The 21,420-nt window shown below is 40.5% G+C and overlaps 1 protein-coding gene across 3 annotated transcripts in view; it reads right to left on the bottom strand.

Annotated features, from left to right (window-relative positions):
• Window positions 1–21,420, bottom strand: part of ADAMTS6 (ADAM metallopeptidase with thrombospondin type 1 motif 6) — a 303,817-nt gene that overhangs the window by 50,899 nt on the left and 231,498 nt on the right. For all 3 annotated transcript variants that reach the window (XM_042841735.2, XM_024107369.3, XM_042841736.2), the window contains 4 exons: window positions 21,195–21,318; window positions 20,737–20,817; window positions 15,780–15,943; window positions 14,014–14,152 (listed from right to left, as the gene is read on the bottom strand). In XM_042841735.2, the coding sequence (XP_042697669.2) occupies window positions 14,014–14,152; window positions 15,780–15,943; window positions 20,737–20,817; window positions 21,195–21,318 (508 nt within the window). The remainder of the gene's footprint in view (window positions 1–14,013; window positions 14,153–15,779; window positions 15,944–20,736; window positions 20,818–21,194; window positions 21,319–21,420) is intronic.

Here is a 21,420-nt window from a genome sequence, read left to right on the forward strand (position 1 = left end):
GGGGCTGCCTGTGGGCACTCAGCACACACCATTTTTTCCCCATGGATGATCCAGCCCTGGAGCACCCACAGAGTCAGACTGGGGCCATATTCTCTTGCAGGCAATCTCATCCCCTTCTATGACTGTAGATGCATACTAGTCTGATATTTGAGTCTGTGAAGCAGGCTCTTTACTCTTCCTTTGGAACCGACTCATCCAGATACTCAACAATTGGATTAGAGGAATGTTTTCTGACTCTACCACAAGAGTTTTTGCCCAATCCTGTTCCTTGAAGATCAGTGGATTAGATGGGTCTTTTTCTCGTGGTTTGGCTCTTGAAGAAGAGGCCGACACAAATGACACTTCTACTCACCGTACCAGTCCAATCATTTTCTGGTGGATTGGCTCTAGTAACAGAGGTCAACCCCATAGTAGCTTGAGTAGTCTTACTCTTTGGATCCTTCCCTTGATGCTCGGCATCAAAGAGGAGGACTTAACTCTCTTCATTCCAGACGCATTCAAAACCAATGCTGGTGTAGGAGGCATATCCAAAACCTGCAGTTGCTTGGTTCCAGAAGACTTCATTAACAAAGCTTCTTGGAGTAAAATTATCTGAAGCCTGTTCTGTCTCTCTTTCTTTGCTTGCATTGTGAGAGTAGAGCAAAATGAATATTTTGATAGTGAATGACCATTGTGCAAGCATGCCAGAGATCTAGCTTATGTGTCTGATGCCAAGAATACAGCTAGGCATGACAAGTATCTCTGAAACCCCAGCTTTTTGGTTTTCAACTCCATCATTCTAGTACTGAAGAACTTATATCTAATTCTCCGGAAAACTATAATAACAATAACAAGAGTGCTCCTACAGCTACTGCTCATACATAGACTTTAAGGCCAGAAGGGGCCATCGTGATCATCTAGTCTGACCTTCTGCACATTGCAGGCCACAGAACCTCACCCACCCACTCCTGTAATACACTCATAATCTCTAGCTGAATTAATGAAATTTTCAAATCATGATTTAAACTAGCAAATGACCCATGCTGCAGAGAAGGGTGAAAACTCCCCAGGGTCTCTGCCAATCTGACCTGGCAGAAAATTCCTTCCCAACCTCAAATATGGCAATCGATTAGACCCTGAGCATTGAGTGAGACCCTCCAGTCAGACACCTGGGAAAGAATTCTCTGTAGTAACTCAGAGCCCTGCCCATCTAGTGTCCCATCTCCGGCCTGGGAGATATTTGCTTGTAGCAGATGAGGATGGGGCCATATTCCCTTGCAGGCAATCTCATCCCCTTCATAAATTTATCAAGCTCAGTCTTAAAACAAGTTAGGTTTTTTTGTCCCCAATATTCTCCTTGTAAGGCTATTCCAGATCTTCATTTCCCTGACGGTTAGAAACCTTTGTCTAATTTCAAGCCTAAACTTCTTGATAGCCAGTTTATATCCATTTGTTCTTGTGCCAACACTGGCCCTTTGCTTAAAAAACTCCTCTCCCTCCCTGGTGTTTATCCCTTTGATGTATTTATAGAGAGCATCATATCTCCCCTCAGCCTTCATTTGGTTAGGCTAAACAAGCCAAGCTCCTTAAGTCTCCTCTCGTAAAGTAGATTCTCCCTTCCTCTGATCCCCTTCTCTGCCCTACTTCCACTTTGAATTCATCTTTCTTAAACACAGAACTGCACACACACAGTATTCCAGATGAGGTCTCACCAGTCCTTGTATAATGATAATAATCCCAGGATTGTGTTAGCCTTTTTCACGTCCGCATATATGATTCTTACCATTTTATAGGGATCAAGAAATCTCAACTATCATAAGAGAGATGGAAGAAAATGATTATTAGGGTAATCTCCTCAACTCTCACTCTCTCAATTCCTGTCAGTTAAGTAAAAGGTCTTGAGGTTTGAAGGGCTCAGCTGCAAGCAAAATGATTCACTTGAAATCTCAGTATTTTCTAACTAAAATATTAAATCATTAAAATACAACATACAAACAACAGAGATGCACAATTGAAATCAAATCTCCCAAGACTCTCACCTGAGCAGAAGGAGCACTTCTCCTGCACTCCACTTAACTCCCTCATAGGGAGCCTCATGTTTCATAACACCAACGCAAGCACTAATGCTAATAGTCCTCTTTCTTGCTGAGTTATTTGTTAACACAGAATTTGTGCACCATGGTGCTCATTAGCTGTGGATGACACCCAATCAGTGATTAAAGTTTCGTGGGGGAGGCACAAGAGTTCACAGACTCAGGAAATTTTTTTTTAAGAATGAGCCAGGTTGAGGGGTGAAGATCTTTTACCAAAGCTGCTGCATCTACAACTCCTTGGGCTTCTGCTTCTCTTAGTTCAGGGCTTTGTTCCTCCATGGACACAGGCACCATCCAATCATTGGCCCATCTGCCTGTCTATCATACTTGCAGGGGAAGGACTCTGCCACTACCCCACCTGGCTCTGTTTACTTCTTTACTCCCAGCTCACAAACAGACAGACAGTCAGGCCTAGCAGCATCCTCCCACCCTCTGGCAGAGGGCAGGGTGAGGGTGCATCTCCACCACTGGCAAGGCAGTAAACAGAGCAGGGTGATCCCCGAGAGACCTCTAGCACCACTGAATCACACTGCACCCTCCTACCTCTATCCCTAGAGAGACCTTCAATCCTGGCCCCGCTGCCTAAAGGCTGTGGAAAGTACATGATGAGCCACAGGAGGCAATAACTCTTCCCTGCTGGCTTCAGAGCACCTTTTAGGGACAGGATCCTGGGTTGGGCCATCCAGGTTGGACTGAGGTGAAGAGAAGCAGGGATGGGATTACCCCTGGCTCCAGCCCCAAGGTCTCACTGTGCCTCCCAGACAGACCCCAAACCCCACTCAGTCACTGTACCCCCAGGTCCCTAGACCTGGGGGTACAGACCAGAGAAACCCCCAACTCCATTGAATGTCATTGCATTCTCTGCCACCCAGAGAGACCCCAGATCCTAGAGATACCTACTCAGATCCCAGACATCTTAAACCCTGGGGACCCTAAACCCCACCAAATGTCACTGCTGCCCTAAATCCCAGAGAGACCCCCCCCAATCCCACTGAATCTCACTGAACCTCCCAGAACTTGATTCCTTAAACTCACAGGATATATTTTATTTTATTGATTTTTATGAGGCCTTTTGCTTCATTTAATAACAACAAACAGTAAATAGATGACACCCCAATATTCACCACTGTCATGTAATTTGGATATGCTTTATTCAAAGTATGCCTTGTGAGGTGTCATTCTAAAAGTCTAGACAGTAATATCTCATTGGACTGTATGTGAAGTTACGAAATTTGGCTATGTATGTGTTACTGAAACATGTCATGAGGTTGAAAACACCCGTAAGCAGCCTTTCAGGTATGACAGTAAAAGGGCCAAACAATGTTAATGGCTTATTGAGGAAATGCACACAAGCACAAGGATTACCCCAGGAACTGTGTACAATAGAAACCTCTCAGAGATAGCACTACACAATGGGAACTGTTTGACCCAGGTCACAGCAAAAGAGCTTTCCAACAAGTGGGGAGAAGATATAGAAGGGGGAAAATGACATCATGGGGGTCCTCACTCTGCCTACAACAACATTCACAAATGTCATCATTTTAAAAGGTAATTTTAAAATATTTTTGAAAACTAGCATGAAAACTTTTTAATGGTAAACTCACATTACTATTAGTTTTACTAAATAAAGTTATTTTTTAAAAAATATTAATATTAATTCTCACTGAAGACCAATCATCTGCTCCAAATTTCCTTCCTGCATCACATACATCTCTGTATAGTCAAAACTTGGCAACTATGTGAAATTCATTTCTGAAGAACTGTTTAGTAGAAAAGCACTTTAAAACACTATAAACACAAACCCTTATTGTGCTCAGCTTTCAATTCACTTTTATACCATCAGTGTTCTTTAGTCCTATATAGGTAATGTTTCATAAACCAAACAAGACATCACTCATCACTGTCCACATAATGAAGACTCTTTAATTCATTCTAAGCAGATGATCCAGATGGAGACTTGCTAGTGAAAACATAAGCTGATCCAGTTTGAAATATGCTATTCTGTAACACCTTGTACTACAGAATTTACTTTATGAATGAAGAATAAAGGTATGGATTAGGGACTCTTCTTAAGCATTGCCACCTAACTACTGTACTATTTAAAATTTGCTCTCTGTTAAACAAAATTCAGCTTTTAACTTTAAACTACAAAAACAATGGAAGAAAGCTAGAAATATTGTAAACTTAAGCAACAGACAAGTCTAGTTTAGCTCTGTGGGCCCTGAGGAATCTCTTTAAATTATCAACTCTTCCCTGAGTATATGACTTCTCTTAAAATAATCTAAAAAAACATTGCTAAACAAGTTCATTTAAACCCTTAGGGGGATAATTACAACCAGTTAGACAGAAACATTGTGCTTTCAAATATACAGATTTATAGTTTGTAACAAAAGACATAAAATGTCCTCATAACTGGTCGGTGCAAGTCTAATAGAAAACAAAACTGTAGTAGTTTAATGACCATATTCCCTGGAGATTTGCAGATGTTTTGCGGATTTCAATTCCAAATAGTCTGCATGACTTTCAGTGGCCAAATTTTAAATTACATAGGGCACATTTTATTCTTAAATTAAAATTGCAGGAATGTAGATGCTATATCTATTTTTAAGAGCAACCCCCAAAAATTGTGGTTTGCAATTGCAATGGTTAATTATAAAGATGCCAATACCAATACATGGTGAATTTTGCATCACTAAAACTATTGCATGCTGGTTAACCCAGATGTACTTTTTGAGCTCTCTCATCAGATTACAAGATATTCATCACACAACCAAACATACTTGCCCTCAGCAAGGAAAATGTATGTTTTATTTGTTCAGAGACAATTTTTCAATTCTTCTGAGGGCATGGAATAAAAACATAGTGGGCACCAGTCATTCAACGAAGGAAAGCAGCCAACAATCAATTTATTTATCACAGTTTGTTGACTAAAAATTTCATATGCCATATGAAAAAAGAGCTTGTGGTGAGCTGCAAAGAAATGCTTGAAATAAAAACCAATGCTCAGCGCACGTAGCACATTCTGGATGATGAATGCTCTCAGTTCCCTCTGTTCTATCCTCTTCTATTCTTCTCTCTAAATATAAACTTGCACTGTCTAGTTGTATACCCCACATTCTGTGGTTCAGTTCTCCAGTGTTCTCCTGTATTTTTGTCTCTATCAATTCAAACACTTAACTGGCTCCCATTACCATAGTATCTGAGTGCCTCCCTAATATGTTTGTATGTTATTTGGACTTCCCCAGGGGGTAAATCTGCCTACAAGTTTACAGGGCCTCATTGTGCTGGGTGCACAACCACAAATGGAAATATTTGCAAGTACATCTAACCCTGTCTCTGGCTAAATTCAGGAGGATAGCAAAATAAATCTCAGATTTGATTCCGTGTCTGTTAATATTTTCCAGAGAAAAAAATAAAGAACTCCTCAGGAATTTATACAGTAACTCCTCACTTAACGTTGTAGTTATGTTCCTGAAAAATGCAACTTTAAGTGAAACGATGTTAAACGAATCCAATTTTCCCATAAGATTTAATGTAAATGCGGGGGGGTTAGGTTCCAAGGAAATTTTTGGGGGCAGACAAAAGGCATTATATACTGTACGGTACTGTACTGTACTGTGGTTGGGAAGTGCCCCTGGCTTACCCCACACAGGCACAGTCCACTGCAGGCAAGGACGCTAGGAAGCACCTTCGCAGCAGCAATGGCAGCTTCCCTGGAGAAGAACAGGCACTGACTTTGCTGGGAATGCTCCAGGCCTGCCTCTTCCTGTCCCCGCTCCACTCCAGGCCCACCTCTTCCCACCCCCACTCCAGAGCACGCTGCATCCCCACTTCTTCCCCTACCCCGGAAGTCCTAAGCGCCTCCAAACAGCTGTTTGGCAGTGCTTAGGACTTTCTGGGAGGGAGGGAGGGGGAGGAGCAGAGATGCGGCGCTTCCCCGCTCCTCCCCCTCCCTCCCAGTGCTTCGTGCTTAGGACTTTCTGGGAGGCAGGGGGAGGAGCGGAGACACGGCGCTTCCCCACTCCTCCCCCTCCCTCCCAGAAAGTCCTAAGTGCTGCCAAACAGCTATTTGGCAGTGGGGGAAGTGCTGGGAGGGAGGGGGAGGAGTGGGGAAGCGCCGTGTCTCTGCTCCTCCCCCTCCTTCCCAGAAAGTCCTAAGCGCAAAGCACTGGGAGGGAGAGGAGCGGGGAAGTGCCGTGTCTCCGCTCCTACCTCTCCCTCCCAGAAAGTCCTAAGCGCGAAGTGCTGGGAGGGAGGGGGAGGAGTGAGGAAGTGCCGCATCTCTGCTCCTCTGATGGTTATCAACCTTTGCCTAATTTCAAGCCTTAACTTGTTGATGGCCAGTTTATATCCATTTGTTCTTGTCTCCATATAGGTGCTTAACTTAAATAACTCCTCTCTCTCCCTGGTATTTATCCCTCTGATGTATATATAGACAGCAATCCCCTCAGCCTCCTTTTGGTTAGGCTAAACAAGTCAAGCTCTTTGAGTCTCCTTTCATAAGATAGGTTTTCCATTCCTTGGATCACCGTAGTAACCCTTCTCTGCACCTCCTCCAGTTTGAATTCATCTTTCTTAAACATGGGAGACCAGAATTGCACACAATATTCCAGATGAGGTCTCACCAGAGCCTTGTATAATGGTACTAACTCTTCCCTGTCTCTACTGGAAATACCTCACCTGATGCATCCTAGGACTGCATTCGCCTTTTTCATAGTCATCCTGTGATCACCCAATATACCCAGTTCTTTCTCCTCCTCTGCCACTTCCAACTGATATGTCCCCAGATTATAGCAAAAATTCTTGTTAGTCCCTATATGCATGACCTTGCACTTTACACTGTTAAATTTCATCCCATTTCTATTACTCCAATTTACAAAGTCATCCAGATCTTCTTGTATGATATTACAGTCCTCCTCCATATTGGCAATACCTCCCAACTTTGTGTCATCCGCAAATTTTATTAGCACACTCCCACTTTTTGTGCCAAGGTCAGTAATAAAAATGTTAAATAAGACTGGTCCCAAGACTGATCCCTGAGGAACTCCACTAGTAACCTCCCTCCAGCCTGACAGTTCACCTTTCAGTATGACCTGTTGTCGTCTCCCCTTTAACCAATTCCTTATCCACCTTGCAATTCTCATATTAATCCCCATCTTCTCCAATTTAACTAATAATTTCCCATGTGGATCTGTATTTTACTGAAATCCAGGTAAATTAGATCTCCTGCATTTGCTTTGTTTAAAAAATCAGTTATCTTCTCAAAGAAAGAGATCTGGTTTGTCTGGCACGATCTATCTTTTGTAAAATCATGTTGTATTTTATTCCAATTACCGTTAAACCTCTATGTCCTTAACTACTTTCTCTTTCAAAATTTGTTCCAAGACCTTGCATACCAATGAGGTCAAAGTAACAGGCCTGTAGATTCCTGGATCACTTTTTTTCCCTTTCTTAAAAATACGAACTATATTAGCAATTTTCCAGTCATATGGTATGACTCCTGAATTTACAGATTCATTAAAAATCCTTGCTATTGGACTTGCAATTTCATGTGCCAGTTCCTTTAATATTCTTGGATGGAGTTTATCCAGGTCCCCTGATTTAGCCCCATTAAGCTGTTTGTCCTCATTCCCATTAGCCACCCTGTCACTATGCCTAAACTCTTCATTAGCCTCATGTGTTTAAATCTCAGTGACTCAGATACAGTGAAACACAGACTTTAATGGGACTTAAGTACATAATTAATGTTAAGTATGTGCTTAAGTTATCTCATGACTAGTGATACTTTTGTGAATTGGGACCTATATGATGAGTTTCATTATAAGTAGACTTACAATTTGCATATTGCATTGTATTGAAATAATCTGGGATTTTCATTCCACTGCTCTATAAACTACTTAACTGTATCTCATCTCTTTAATGGGTTTCAAATATTTGCATACATATTGGGATTGTTGCTGATTTGCAAAAATAATAGAAGAAAAGTTAAAAATTAGAAAGATGCTTTACATTTTTCTTTAGGAAAGAAGAGAGAATCTTTCCAGATAATACATATTATACGTTTCTGCTCTTAAAACAAGGGCACATTTAAAAACAATTGACTTGGTGAATAACGATTTTCAGGAAAACTATGGAATGCTGTAGCCTTCAGCCCTAAAAAAAATCAAAAGGGACAAGGATAAATGTTGCCTCTCCTTCTTATTCCAAGAACTGTTTGAGTTTCTCTTGTTTCCCAGGGTTAAAATCTGCATGGCTAAGAGGTGTCCTGGCAGGTGTGGTGCTGACAGAGAAGTTGCTGACTAGTCAATGTCAGTTCCTTTGCACGACACAACATTTTGACTCTCTCTGGGTGAGGAAAAGGTAGGAAACACAGTCCAGGGGGAAAAGATATGTGGAAGGCATAAGTGAATTGTTAATGCAGTTGCAGCCAAAGGCTACATAAATGGAGTGTGAGTATTTAAAATTGAAACAGATGTTTCTTTATGGAAAAAACAGAATGTAAGGGCTTGTCTACATACAGCACTGCAGTGGTGCCGCTGCACCGCTGTAGCACTTAGTGAAGACACTACCTACATCGACAGAAGTGCTTCGATGGCATAGGTACTCCACCTCCCTGAGAGGTGGTAGCTATGTCAATGGGAGAAGCCCTCCTGTCAACATAGTGCTGTCTACACTAGGAGTTTGGTCAGTATAACAGTGTCATTAACATTCAGGGGTGTGGATTTTCCACATCACTGAATGACACAGTTATACTGACATAAGTCTGTAGTGTAGACCAAGCCTAAGTATCCTGGATACTTATACGACACTATCTCTTTTTACTATCATAAAGTAAAGAAAGAACATGGTGGAGCAGATCCTCAGTTGGGGCAAACCGTCACAGGTCTATGGAACAACGACAATTTACACCAGATGAGAATCCATCCCAGTGAGTCTTGGTGAGGCTGAAACTCTATTTTCAACTTGTCATTTTGTGCTTACCTATTGTTTTACACAAAGCTTCTAACACATCTTTTATAATGTACAGGTCCCACAAATGTGGTAGCTGAGTCTTAACTTTGAAATAATTCACTGTTATGGGTTTGGATTAACCCGTTAGGGCTATATTGCCAAAGGTATAGTGAGTAAATTAGGAAATCAGAACATGCACGCAGCTGAATTATAGAGGTAATTTTTAAAACCGCTGCAAAAATTCATGTGTGTATCCAGTCACTCCTGCACCAGACAAACATGGGTAAAGAGGATGCACTTCCTGCCCAACAAAGAAAGTGTTTGAAGGACTAGTCCCAAAGAAGATAAACAGAATCCTACACAGAAAAATTCTAAATATGAAACCAACAAAACACTTGAAAAAAATGTTTAAAGATGTTATTTAACTGTGTAGTGAATAGGTTAAAATGGATGCCACAGAGGAGCTTGTTCCACACCTGAGGCCATCATAACAAAGACACAATCACCTTTACCTAAGGTTTGACTGGAATTTCTAAAAGGTGAATGACATCAAAGCACATATAGAACCTGGGCCATTTTTATGGTATATATTAGAATAAATATAAACAGAAAAGCCTCTAATTCACTAATTTTTGCCATTTGCGTCCTGGTTTTTGGATTCTAAGATCCTTGAAAACTCATAATCCTTAACTATTTCGTTCCAGAATCTCACAGCACATAAGCATTAATTAATTAACCATCCCACTCCAATTAATGGAAAGGTTGCATTATTTGCCAAGGTTAAACACACTGAGTTGGGACTCTCGACTCCAAGTAATCTATTCTAACCAGCAGCATTGTCTATATCACTGAGCAGACAAGTGTTTTGGACCACAGCAGCAATTCAAAGAGGAACAACTTTTAGATAAATGACAAAAAGGCCAGTTTGGATCTCTGTATACAGTTTGGATCTCTGTTTAAAAAGGACAGAGGTCACAGATATTTTTAATATCATATCTTCTAACACTTTTCATTTAACAGCCTTATTTCAATCAAAATACATTACCTCATAAGAACTACCTTCCACCAAAAAGCAATGCAAGAAATGTATTAAGCCTGGCTAACTTTTTCTCATCTTGCAAAATCAGAAAATTAGAGATAAAAAAGTTGTAAGAGGTATTCCAAGATTGTTTCCTACAGTATATCCTTCAGTGTTTTATCCAGTTTAACTTTAAAAGATTCATGCAACCTTTGCCTAGGAGTATTTATGCAAGATAGGTGTTAAGTATACACATTTCATAGGTTGGAACCTCAGGACCAGCTCTGAGTTCTTTGTACCATTCTGGAAAACCACCCTAATAAGGCATCTGGAGATTCCCTTGGCATGGAATAATTCCTGGCTGGCATACAGTCGGCTCTATACCAGCCCCTTTAGCACAATGGTTTTCAATCTATTTTCATTTGTGGACCCCTAAAAAATTTCAAAGGGAGGTGCAGACTCCTTTGGAAATCTTAGACGTAGTCTGTGGACCCCCAGGGGTCCATGGACCAGAGGTTGAAAACGACTGCTTTAGCATATAGGGCATACTGGAGGTGTGGCAGGAGCGCCTTGTGCTCCAGCAATCCTTGGCTACGTAATGGCCCACAGGGGACTGTTACCAGCTTGTGTAAATTAAAGCACCCTGCTCTAATTTATACTCCCAGACTTGGAGGAGTGTAAAGATGGCTTTAAGATTTTGCCACCTTTGCTCCCTCCCCCAAATATCCCCCACTCTCACGCCTGTCCACCCCCTCCCCTGATGCCCCCCTGCCTGCCACTCACTCCTCCCTTCCCCTGAGGCCCCCTGGCCTGACATTCACTCCTCTCCACTCCCCCCACTGGGGCTCTGGGCCAAGGTAGGGCCAGGCAATGAAACAGAGACCAGGTAGCTTGTCTCTCTTGTGCTGCCAATGATATCCCCTGCTGGCACCCACGTAATGGAGGAAGCTGTCTGATTCAAATGTGGAGGGAATAAAAGCTTGTGTAACCATAACTCAGCCCCCTTGTATGTACCCATTATGATACTGTCTTTAATTATAGCATCACATGCTATTTTTTCCACAGGACCCCTGCCTCATTCAGTACACAGGATGGATCTGCTCTGGGGATGAATTGGGGTTGTGTTGTAAAGCAGGCTGTTGTCTGTAAGACCCCTGCATCCTTTATTCAGAGATTGGAAGGTGTGAGTAAATTAGGTAGAGGATTCATTTCTGGAACAGAAAGAAGGGTCTTGTGATTAAGACAGTTAAATGCGGGCTTGGAGAATTGGATTCCATCCCTGCCTCTGCCGCAGAGTTGCTACGTGATGCTGGGCAAGTCAGAGGTGGTCACCAATTGTGTGTCTTTCATTTTCTGGGTGCCCAACATGAGACCCTGGGGCCCGAACTGCAGAAGTTCTGAGCACACACAACGGCAACTGAAATTCATGTGCTTCAGTATATAAAGTGCTATATAATGCTAAGTACTCTGAAAAATCAGGTCGTAGGTATCTCAAATTGGGCACCCAAAAATAGAGGATACTTTTGACCTTAATCTCTCTGTGCCTCAGCTCCCCATCTTTAAAATGGATATAATACCTCCTCCTTTCCTCATGGGGTTTTTGTGAATATTAATTCATGCTTTTGAAGCACTCACATACCATAGTGATGAGTGCCATAGAAAAGCCTGTGAGGACATTTATAATTTGGTCGTCATAACAGGGTTTAAATAGTGTGCAGTAAATAAGACCTAGGGCCACACACTGAACAATGAGGATAAAACAAAATATTGAATAGCTGATTGTTAATTGAGCACTATCCATCCTATACACTGAATGAGGCAAGAATCCTGTGGAAAAAAATAGCACAAGATCATGTTAATTAAAGACTATATTATAACAAATACACACAACGAGGCCAAATTAAGGTTGCACAAGACAATGAATTCTATAAAATAACCAAAGCCACATAGTTTTTCTAGGATTTTTCCATATTTTCTTTTTTTTAGCCTATTTTTTCTAGTTACAATATTTCCCTCACTTCTCTTTTTCCCTGACCCAGCCACTTTTTTGAATTGAGTATCCCTGTCTTCTGTTGGTATATAGCAAAAGGTGTTTCATAAACTGCAATAAAAAAACAATTCACACGGGAAAAGCAGATAGTTTCTATATGAATTATAGCTACAGTGAAACAATTATTCCCTGAACAGAGCCCTCATTTCCTTAAAGAAAATCAGTCACTACAGCACTTTCTCATATTAAACTGAAAGAAAGAAGAGAGAGAGAGAAGAATCTGGTTTTAGCCACCATTAACTACTTTAAAAGGGACTTTTGTGTTAAGGTAAACTTTTAAATTCATAATCAATTCATTTACTTTTCAATTTTTCATACACTGTTTACAGATTAAATACTAATATTTTAGCATCATTAATTAAACAAAGATTTGCTCCTTCACAGCCAATCTCTTGCTCCTATATAGTAATGAATTTGTGACATTACAATCATTTCCATGACAAAAGACTCTGTAGTGAAATCTTGGCCCTACTGAAGTCAATGGGAGTTTTGCCAATGACTTCAGTAGGGCCAGGATTTGACTCACTATGTCAAACATGGGATTTGCCATTACTTGCCTAATGCTTGGAACTGCCTTTCTATCCTAATGAGATAGGCATTCTACCTCTTTCTTTGAACTTCCTCCTTAAAACTTAATTCTTTTACAAGGCTCACACATGCTAATGCAGATCACTAAAAATTCTGCCACTCATCTATTATGCAACAAAAAAAAACCCTATACCAAACAAACAACAAAAAAGACACTAAGTTAGCACCGTCCTCTAGATCTCCCAGTGTATTTTTGTCTCAAATATTTTTCTAGTTAGCGCCACAGGAAACGATCTGTATCTTTCTTTGTGTCCTGTGCAATGCTGAGCATACTGTTGGAATGTAAACAATAAGCTAGTAATAATAACTACCTCAGGATCTAGCAGAATGATACTGTGAGGGAGAAAGCTCTAAATACAAAAACCTTGAGAAGCAAGAAAAGGAACTTAAGTACTTTGAGTTCAATTTAAAAAAAAATTCCCCCCTCCTCCCAGTATTAGTCACCCTTATATTAAAATGAAGCATTTCCCTTGATATGGGGACATGCACTACCAAGGGCCAGGAATGGATTTAAAACTCTCATTCTCTTGTCTTCTGAAATTGATGTGTGTGGTGGAGGTGATGAATTTAGTCTCCAGAGAGAAGAAAGATGCTGCTCACACAGCACTTCTACTCACCAGTCCATGCAGCAGCAATGGTGTTGGCTTTGAAGGAAGCCAACTGTCCTGCTTTCCCAGCCAGAGGTTAAGAATTGCATTGGTGGCCACTAGAGGGAGGAGGATTAGGAATACAGTAAATTGTGGGCAAAAGGCACCCATGATGAACTCACATGGGACAACCCACAAATCCCCCACCACTGCCAATAGCCAATGAATCTCAGATACTGCTATGGGCTGGGAAGTATCATCCAGTAGTGAAATATCTACTACTGAAAAGTTGCCAGTCTGCATCCTTAACTTTGGTGGTTGGAGGATAGGAGGGCCTGCCTAAGATCATATGAACTACATCCCTCTTCCCTTTGTTACAGATACCTTATATTTGCCTTCTGAGTCTTGTTTATTTCCTTACTTAAAACTTCAGATGTCTTTTATCAAGAAAGCTCCTTTGAAAAGCTAGCATGCCAGCTTCAAGAGAGTCTCAGGAGAAGCACCAGCCGACAGACACTCACTGTGCCAAGAAGTACTGTATTTAATCAACAAATCTGTACAAATTACATAAAGTTGAAAATAAACAAAATACAATGTGATAATCAAAAGAAACTTTCTTTCACTAAATTAAGGCTTGAAGCAGACCTGAAATAAATGTTTTCAATTAGTTACCTAAACAAATATGAGGCAATGTGTATTTTGTAATTCAACTGACCCTTCAGCTTGATTGCCTGATATGTGTCTTACCTCCAGCACAGGTGGCAGAACATTCTGACCAAGGCAGGTGATTCCATGCAAAACCAACTTCATTGTCTCCACTGCCAGTACGAGAGATGGGAACATTGAATTTATACCTTATACCCAAATTCTGTTCCTGTAGCAGAATCTGCAGTTGAAAACAACTGGTTATACCATTAAAATATGCAAGCAGAGAGCAACTACAACGAATTTAATCTAGGTATGTGTTATATCTTGTAGAGGGGGGAAATGTCATAAAGCAAGCCACAATAGTTCTTGCAGGTATTCCCAAAAGAAATCTGGACTAATTTTTAAAACATGCACACAAAGATTTTTTCTATTGTGTAAGGTGTTTTTGTTTTTTTTTTTCAATTTTTTTTCTTAACAGCAAAATTTGTTTCTGACATATTAACAATTCTAATCTTCTGGTCCTCATTAAGTTAAATTACTTCAAGGAGGTGTCAAGACCAGATAATATTAAGGGACTTTATTGGGCTGACCCTGTGTAGGTGTGCAACAATCTTCAAACCCCCATATTGAGCTCTTTTGCTGGGACTATCCACAACATGGCTGGGGAACTAATAAGACCCTTACCTGGTTAGGGCTTCTACATACTACCACAATATTAATATTATGAATAATACTCCAGTCTGGCATCAGTAATGGCACTAGCTTCCAATAGAGAGATACACGAGAGTGGAGCTATTTCCTCAACACCCACAGTACCAGGCAGTGGTGTGGCTGGGCATATGGGAAGAGTGAACACTGGTCCCTTTTACAGACTGACAGAACTCCTGCTGCACGTGCAACACCACAGATCGCCAGGTGAAACCATCAATAATTCTCCTTGTGGTTCCTGCTGTAGCATAGTACTTCCACATGCCACCTGCTCAATACAGTGCTGTGCTTTCAAAGCAATCTAGCCCTGAATCCCCAACCTGACATTTTTTTATTGCTGCTGCTAAGATCTACAGTACATGTTAACAAAAGCAGCCTGGATGAGTCTCAGAGATATATCTCACCCCATCATGCCTCCAGTTATAAATTACTTTGAGGTATATGCTCCCCTCTGTGAGAGAGAAAAATGGTGGATAATCTTCAGTAGGGAAGTCACTGGTGCTGAGTTGATGAGAAAAGTAGTTAATGCATTAGACACCTCCCCTCCACATAACCACTTCTAGCCTGTCCACAGCTAGAACAGGCAAAACGGGCTTCACATTGTTGGGAGCGTGGCCAGGTATGTCCACAGTCAGGGAATTTACTATGGGCCAGACCATGATATCTCACACCATAATTAGACCCACTGAAATCAACAGGGCTACTTCTGGAGTAAGGCATTACCTGTTGTGAATAAGGGCATAACAATACAGCCCAATGCAATTGTCATATAACTTGCCTTACACTTTCATACACCCCAATAGGTATGACCACACCATATATCCAGTTTTCAATGTATGTTGTCATTACTGTGAGGACCAAGAAGCAAATGAAACTAGAAGGGATACCCCCTATGGCCTGAGGCATGTGGGATTTTCACTGATATTTTCTGTAGATCTCCTGGCAATACAACAGTTTGTTGTTAGCTCTCTTCTTTATCACCATAGCTATCCCATCAGTTTTGGGAAGACAAAGAGGTGAGTGAGAGGTAATCTCAAAGTGCAAGAGCTAGGCAAGCCCTACTCTTTTTCCATGCAATTTTACTCAGTTTATTGCCCTCTCTTACTTGGAACATAAAATCATGTTTGAGTTCAGAAATATATTCATTATAACATTACCATGACTATGAGATTTTCTGAAGTAGGGCCTAAAGCTTCCAAAGATTCGGGTTCCTCTGTTGGCCTCTTGTAATGAAAAGCTGTCCCAGAGACATCAAACTTTCTAGGCCAGTCAATAGTCCAGGCACCATTAATATAGTAGTCATCCTCTTCAGATTTTAAAGCTTAAAAAAAAATACAAGCCACCTAAAAATTGGAAGCAGCATTTATAATAGAGAAGCCATTGCAAATGAAACTACTAATGTGACAGAAGTATGTGTACTTTAGTTCTATATCACTGGTTTCAAAGTAGTTTAAAACCTACTTTTCCTTTTGGCAGAATGACCAAAGTGTGGCCCATGGAGATCTACAATACTGACTTCGGCTATCATCTCCAGTAGGCAGGTGTGATCTGCAGACTACAGGTATCAGCAAGAACAGGCCATGAAGATCGAGATACAGTGGTGCATGCTAGAACTTGTTGTATCAATAGGATGTGCACTCTGTACTACAGAAACCTGCAATCTGCTCTAGTATATGCAAATTAGATTTGCCTCTTAAATGTATGAGTCGCAATGTACACTACAGTGGAACAAAATGTTGGTAACTGCCTTTTGGAGTGTGGGACATGCAAACCTTGTGGGCACAATAGAAGTGTGTGTGTGTAGGAGCAAGGAAGAGGCAGTTTGAGTTTCAAAGCTGGTTCCCAAGCAGTTCTTACTTCTTTATCTTTGATCCTTGGTATACTGCTTTAGAAGCATGTACCCAGAAAGACAATAAAGTTCAAAATCAGAAAACTCTGCACATTTCCCAGATGATTTCTCAGTGATTCTGTTCTGAGGTCAGGTAGCATGGAAGATAAATATATATTAAATCACAACACAAAAGTGTGACCAGCTCTCAGATTGAGTCCTAGAACTAGTCAGTTGGCTACGCTGTTCCAAGCGAACATACAAATTCAACCACAGTTCATTATTATGGTTATAGGGAATATTTACATTTTAATAATTGTATGAATATCAAATAACTGAAAATCATTTATATCAGCAAGAAATTAGTAATAAATACCAATAGTTTAATCAAACTATAAAATTTAGAAAACCAAACACTGGTAAGCTATTACCTTTTCCAATATAATTTGTTAAGCTTCTATTGTCAATATAGCACGTGATGAAAACAGCACTGCAGGTAGCATATCTATTTCTGATTCAACAGGTTATGGAAATTTCAGAAGACTGCAATCATATTTAAAGCAGCTTGAAATAAAAAATTATTTTGATGAACAAATAAAAAATTATTAGCTTTTTTATAATCTTTATCAGTTTGTTAAGGGTAGTCTTGCAGATTCTATTCAAGGGCAGATATTTTATTTTTTCTTTATCAAAAAGATTCCTTTTTTGGTTTCTAAAATATGAAATGGACTTTAGGAAGCGTTCAGACTTCACTCTGAATGCTCTTTTTGCTCTGAGGTGGCACTAAGCATTCTCTCTCTCAGGTACTTGGCTGGCTGGTTCTTGCTCACATGCTCAAGATCTAACTGATTACTATATGTGGGGCCAGGAAGGAATTTTCCCCCACGTCAGGTTGGCAGTGACCTTGGAGATTAAATCTTCCTTTGCAGCACGTGACTGCAAGTCTCTTGCCAGGATGCACTTTGGTCCCTCCTATTCTCTTCCCGGGGCACATAGTAGTCTAGTCTCCTGTAGACTGTAATACGTTAGTCTAATTTAGGTTGTTGGGTTTAGCGAGTGGGTTCTTGGTGGTGTTAGTGGCCTCTGATACACTGGAGGTCAGACTAGATGATCTGGTGGTTCCTTCTGGCCTTAAACTCTATGACTCTATGATCTCTTTGGTTAAGGTAATAAAGAAGACTACTCAATTTTTTGGAATTCATATCTGCTTCTGTAACCAAAGTTTTTTGATATTGGGAAAATGACAGTCTAAAAATTCAAGGCCAGCCATGGATCCTTAGTCAGTCCTTATTGAGGCAAAACATCTATTGACCTTAATAGGGAGAGAATTTAGGATTTGTCTTATAGATTGCAAGAGTAAGGAATAAGACAAGTAACCATCACAGGCCAAATTTTGTTCTAATATACCTCAATATAAATCTCATTCTAGTGACTTCATTGAAATTACTCTGAAATTACACATGTAACTGAGAGAAGAATTTGGTCCTCAAACTTTCACTCTTATAGGGTTCCTGAGTTTACTCCTGACTGTATGCGATGGGCATTGATATCAGGGAAACGTGTATGTGAAAAGAGAATGATAAGGAGTAGGAAGAGATGGTGGTGTGTCACCAGGAAAGGGACCAGAGTTTCCTCACAAACTTCTATTAATTCCCAAACTGTGCTGAACCACCACCAAACTCATCAGGTAGAGGAGAGAACAAACCATGATGTTGTACAAAACTAAAGGAAGGGAGCAGTGCTTCTTGCTAGTTATCTATTTTGAGTAAATGTATGAAAAATTATTAGAATAAAGCTTGGTAGTAGAATATTGGATCAGAATTTGGCCTCAGCAGAATCTAAATTTCCGGAGTCCTAATTTTTATCCACTCTAACTTCAAAAGATCCAATTAGGTTAAATTAACCGGACAGGACATTTAAATATGAAAACATTTAAAACTACTGCACAAACATCAAAGAACTAAAATAAACCTCTCTGCAAACTATTTTGTATGGATTTTTAAAATTTGTTTAAAAAAATAAAACCAGAAAGTTTTCTCCTAACAGATTTTAAAACAGATTTGTCAATACAAATAAAAATATTTTTCCACATAATTTTTCCGTTGTTTCATATGAGACAATTTTTTTCAAAAGGGATGAGGTTCTGTGCAATTTTGCATTTGCAAAATGAATTGCAGTAGCTAAGAAAACTAGTTTCCCTTCTGTCTGATATATACCCTCAAGCATGGAGTGAGAGATGCAGGAACCTGGTTTGTATTCAATTGTAATTGCGGTAACATGAGTGCAGATTTTACAGGTACAAACTGACCCTTTGAAAATGTGGTTCTTAATATGAAATGGCTGTGACAGGATATCCTGTGACCTGCATTCCTCTGCTTGAACTATGCAGTGTTGTTGTAGCCATGTCGGTCCAACAATATTAGACAGACAAAGTGGGTGAGGTAATATCTTTTATTGGACCAACTTCTGTTGGTGAGAGAGACAAACTTTTAAGCTTACACAGAGCTCTGCTTCAGGCAGAAGAAGCTTGAAACCTTGTCTCTCTCAGCAACTGAAGCTGGACCAATAAAAGAGATATTACCTCACCCACCCTGTCTCTCTGCTTGAAATGTCAGTTATAAGATATAGATGCTATTTCACCAGCAATACAACTTTTTGGTGCAGGATGGAGAAGAGGACAGGGAGAGTAGTCTAATAAGCATTCCTCATTGCTAGGGCTAAGTATGTTACTCTTCCTCCTAAAAGGAAGGAGGCTGACAATCCTGCTGAATTACAGGGTAGAGGGAAGCAGACATCCAATACTAGCACTACAGCAAATAACTATGGGTGGGTGGGGTTAATTTATCTAGGAGGCTAGCTACCCGCCACACTCCCATCTAGCACACATCACAGACAGTCCTTCGCAAGCATTTCCATTGCTAGTTATTTGCATTCCTGTGGGTAAGGGACAACAAAGCAGCCTAATCAGCAGATCTGCAGCCTAGGATTGTCAGTTCATTAGGTTGCAGAACAACTAACTCATCAGTTTCTTTTGACTGAGAAATGTGTTGCCTTGTATGCTTGTGAACTGACTGTTACGTAAACCAGGTTAGGGAAACATCTAGCCATGCTTGCTCTTTTGTCCTTAGGGAAGCCTGAAAAGGACCTAAGGACCTAGGGGTTAAAGTGGACAAGAAGCTGGGTATGAATCAACAGTGTGCCCTTGTTGCCAAGAATGCTAATGGCATTTTGGGCTGTATAAGTCAGGGCATTGCCAGCAGATCGAGGGACATGATCATTCTCCTCTATTTGGCATTGGTGAGGCCTCATCTGGAGTACTGTGTCCAGTTTTGACCCCACACTACAAGAAGGATGTGGAAAAATTGGAAAGAGTCCAGCGGAGGGCAACAAAAATGGTTAGGGGGCTGGAACACATGATTTATGAGGGGAGGCGGAGGGAACTGGGATTATTTAGTCTGCAGAAGAGAAGAATGAGGGGGAATTTGATAATTGCTTTCCACTACCTGAAAAGGGGTTCCAAAGAGGATGGATCTAGACTGTTCTCAGTGGTAGCAGATGACTGAACAAGGAGTAATGGTCTCAAGTTGCAGTGGGGGAGGTTTAGGTTGGATATTAGGAAAAAACTTTTTCAGGAGGCGGGTGGTGAAGCACTGGAATGGGTTACCTGGGGAGGTGGTGGAATCTCCTTCCTTAGAGGTTTTTAAGGTCAGGCTTGACAAGATCTGGCTGGGATGATTTAGTTGGGGATTGGTCCTGCTTTGAGCAGAGGGTTGGTCTAGATGACCTCCTGAGATCCCTTCCAACCCTGATATTCTATCATTCTATGATTCTAAGCCATAGAATCATTACTTCATGGATCAGGTTGGCACTTGTTTGACCCCAAGATCAGAAGAGTACAAGGCAGGTTTAAAGCCACTTTTAAAGGGAAAAAGGATGCAGCCTGGAACTTGGGACTTGAATTCAATTTCCTGCTCTACCACAGGCTTCCTGTGTGACCTTGGGCAAGTCATTTTAGCTTCTCTGTGCCACAGTTTCCTCATCTGTAAAATGGAGATAATCCCCACCTCACAGGAATGTTGTAAAGTTAAGTACGATACAGACTGTGGGGTAATCAGATACTATGGTTATGGGGACATGTAAGTACCTAAAATTGATGGATAATATTACCTCCCCTGGTCCTGCAACCAGCAAAGCTTAGCCAGAACATTGAATCTGCTCCAGTATCTTAAAAACACTTTATAAATATTACTAGTTAATTAAGGTATTGTGTTTAAACCAGCTCTTACCAATGTAGTTCTTTGACATAGCCACTTCTTTTACTTCAATGTGAACAGAACCTCTTGGAATTAGAATCACTTCCATGTAGCCTATAAGGTAAAGGTAAACCTTGTTTATTATTATTACCTAGGTGAAACTATCAATTAATAAATTATGCTTTGGATTCAAAGGTACCTGAACATTGCCTTTTATGCCAGAGAGCAGAGAACTCTTTAAATCTCAGACACAAATGTGAAAAACAATAGCAAGAATCTAACATGAAGCCATGAGTTTCTCCTTTCTACATATTAATAAAGTCCTTCATACAATGTTTCAGAATTCACTGATTAATTTATACGTTGGCTGTGAAATACTAGTATATTATCTTCAATGTTTTGAGCTTTCAGTGAGGTTCCATGTGGGTAGAACAGTCCACCTTCATACAATGAATCACAGGGTAGGGAGTGATCTACATCTGCATACTTACCTCCTCTGGGCAATGAATCATTGAAGAAACCTTCAATGGCTTCACATGTGCTACCATCTCCTCCACACACACGGCATCTGTCTTCCTTAGCATCAGATCCCAAAATATTATCACAACCCACATGCTGAGAACAGACAAAGATAGAACAAATATTACTGCATTCAGGAGGTTTCTTGGATCATTACCTGAAAATACTGAATATTTTCTCAAGAGATTTCTTCCTAAG

The sequence above is a fragment of the Chrysemys picta genome, chromosome 6 (genome assembly GCF_011386835.1).
Source record: "Chrysemys picta bellii isolate R12L10 chromosome 6, ASM1138683v2, whole genome shotgun sequence".
Classification (NCBI taxonomy): domain Eukaryota; kingdom Metazoa; phylum Chordata; order Testudines; family Emydidae; genus Chrysemys; species Chrysemys picta.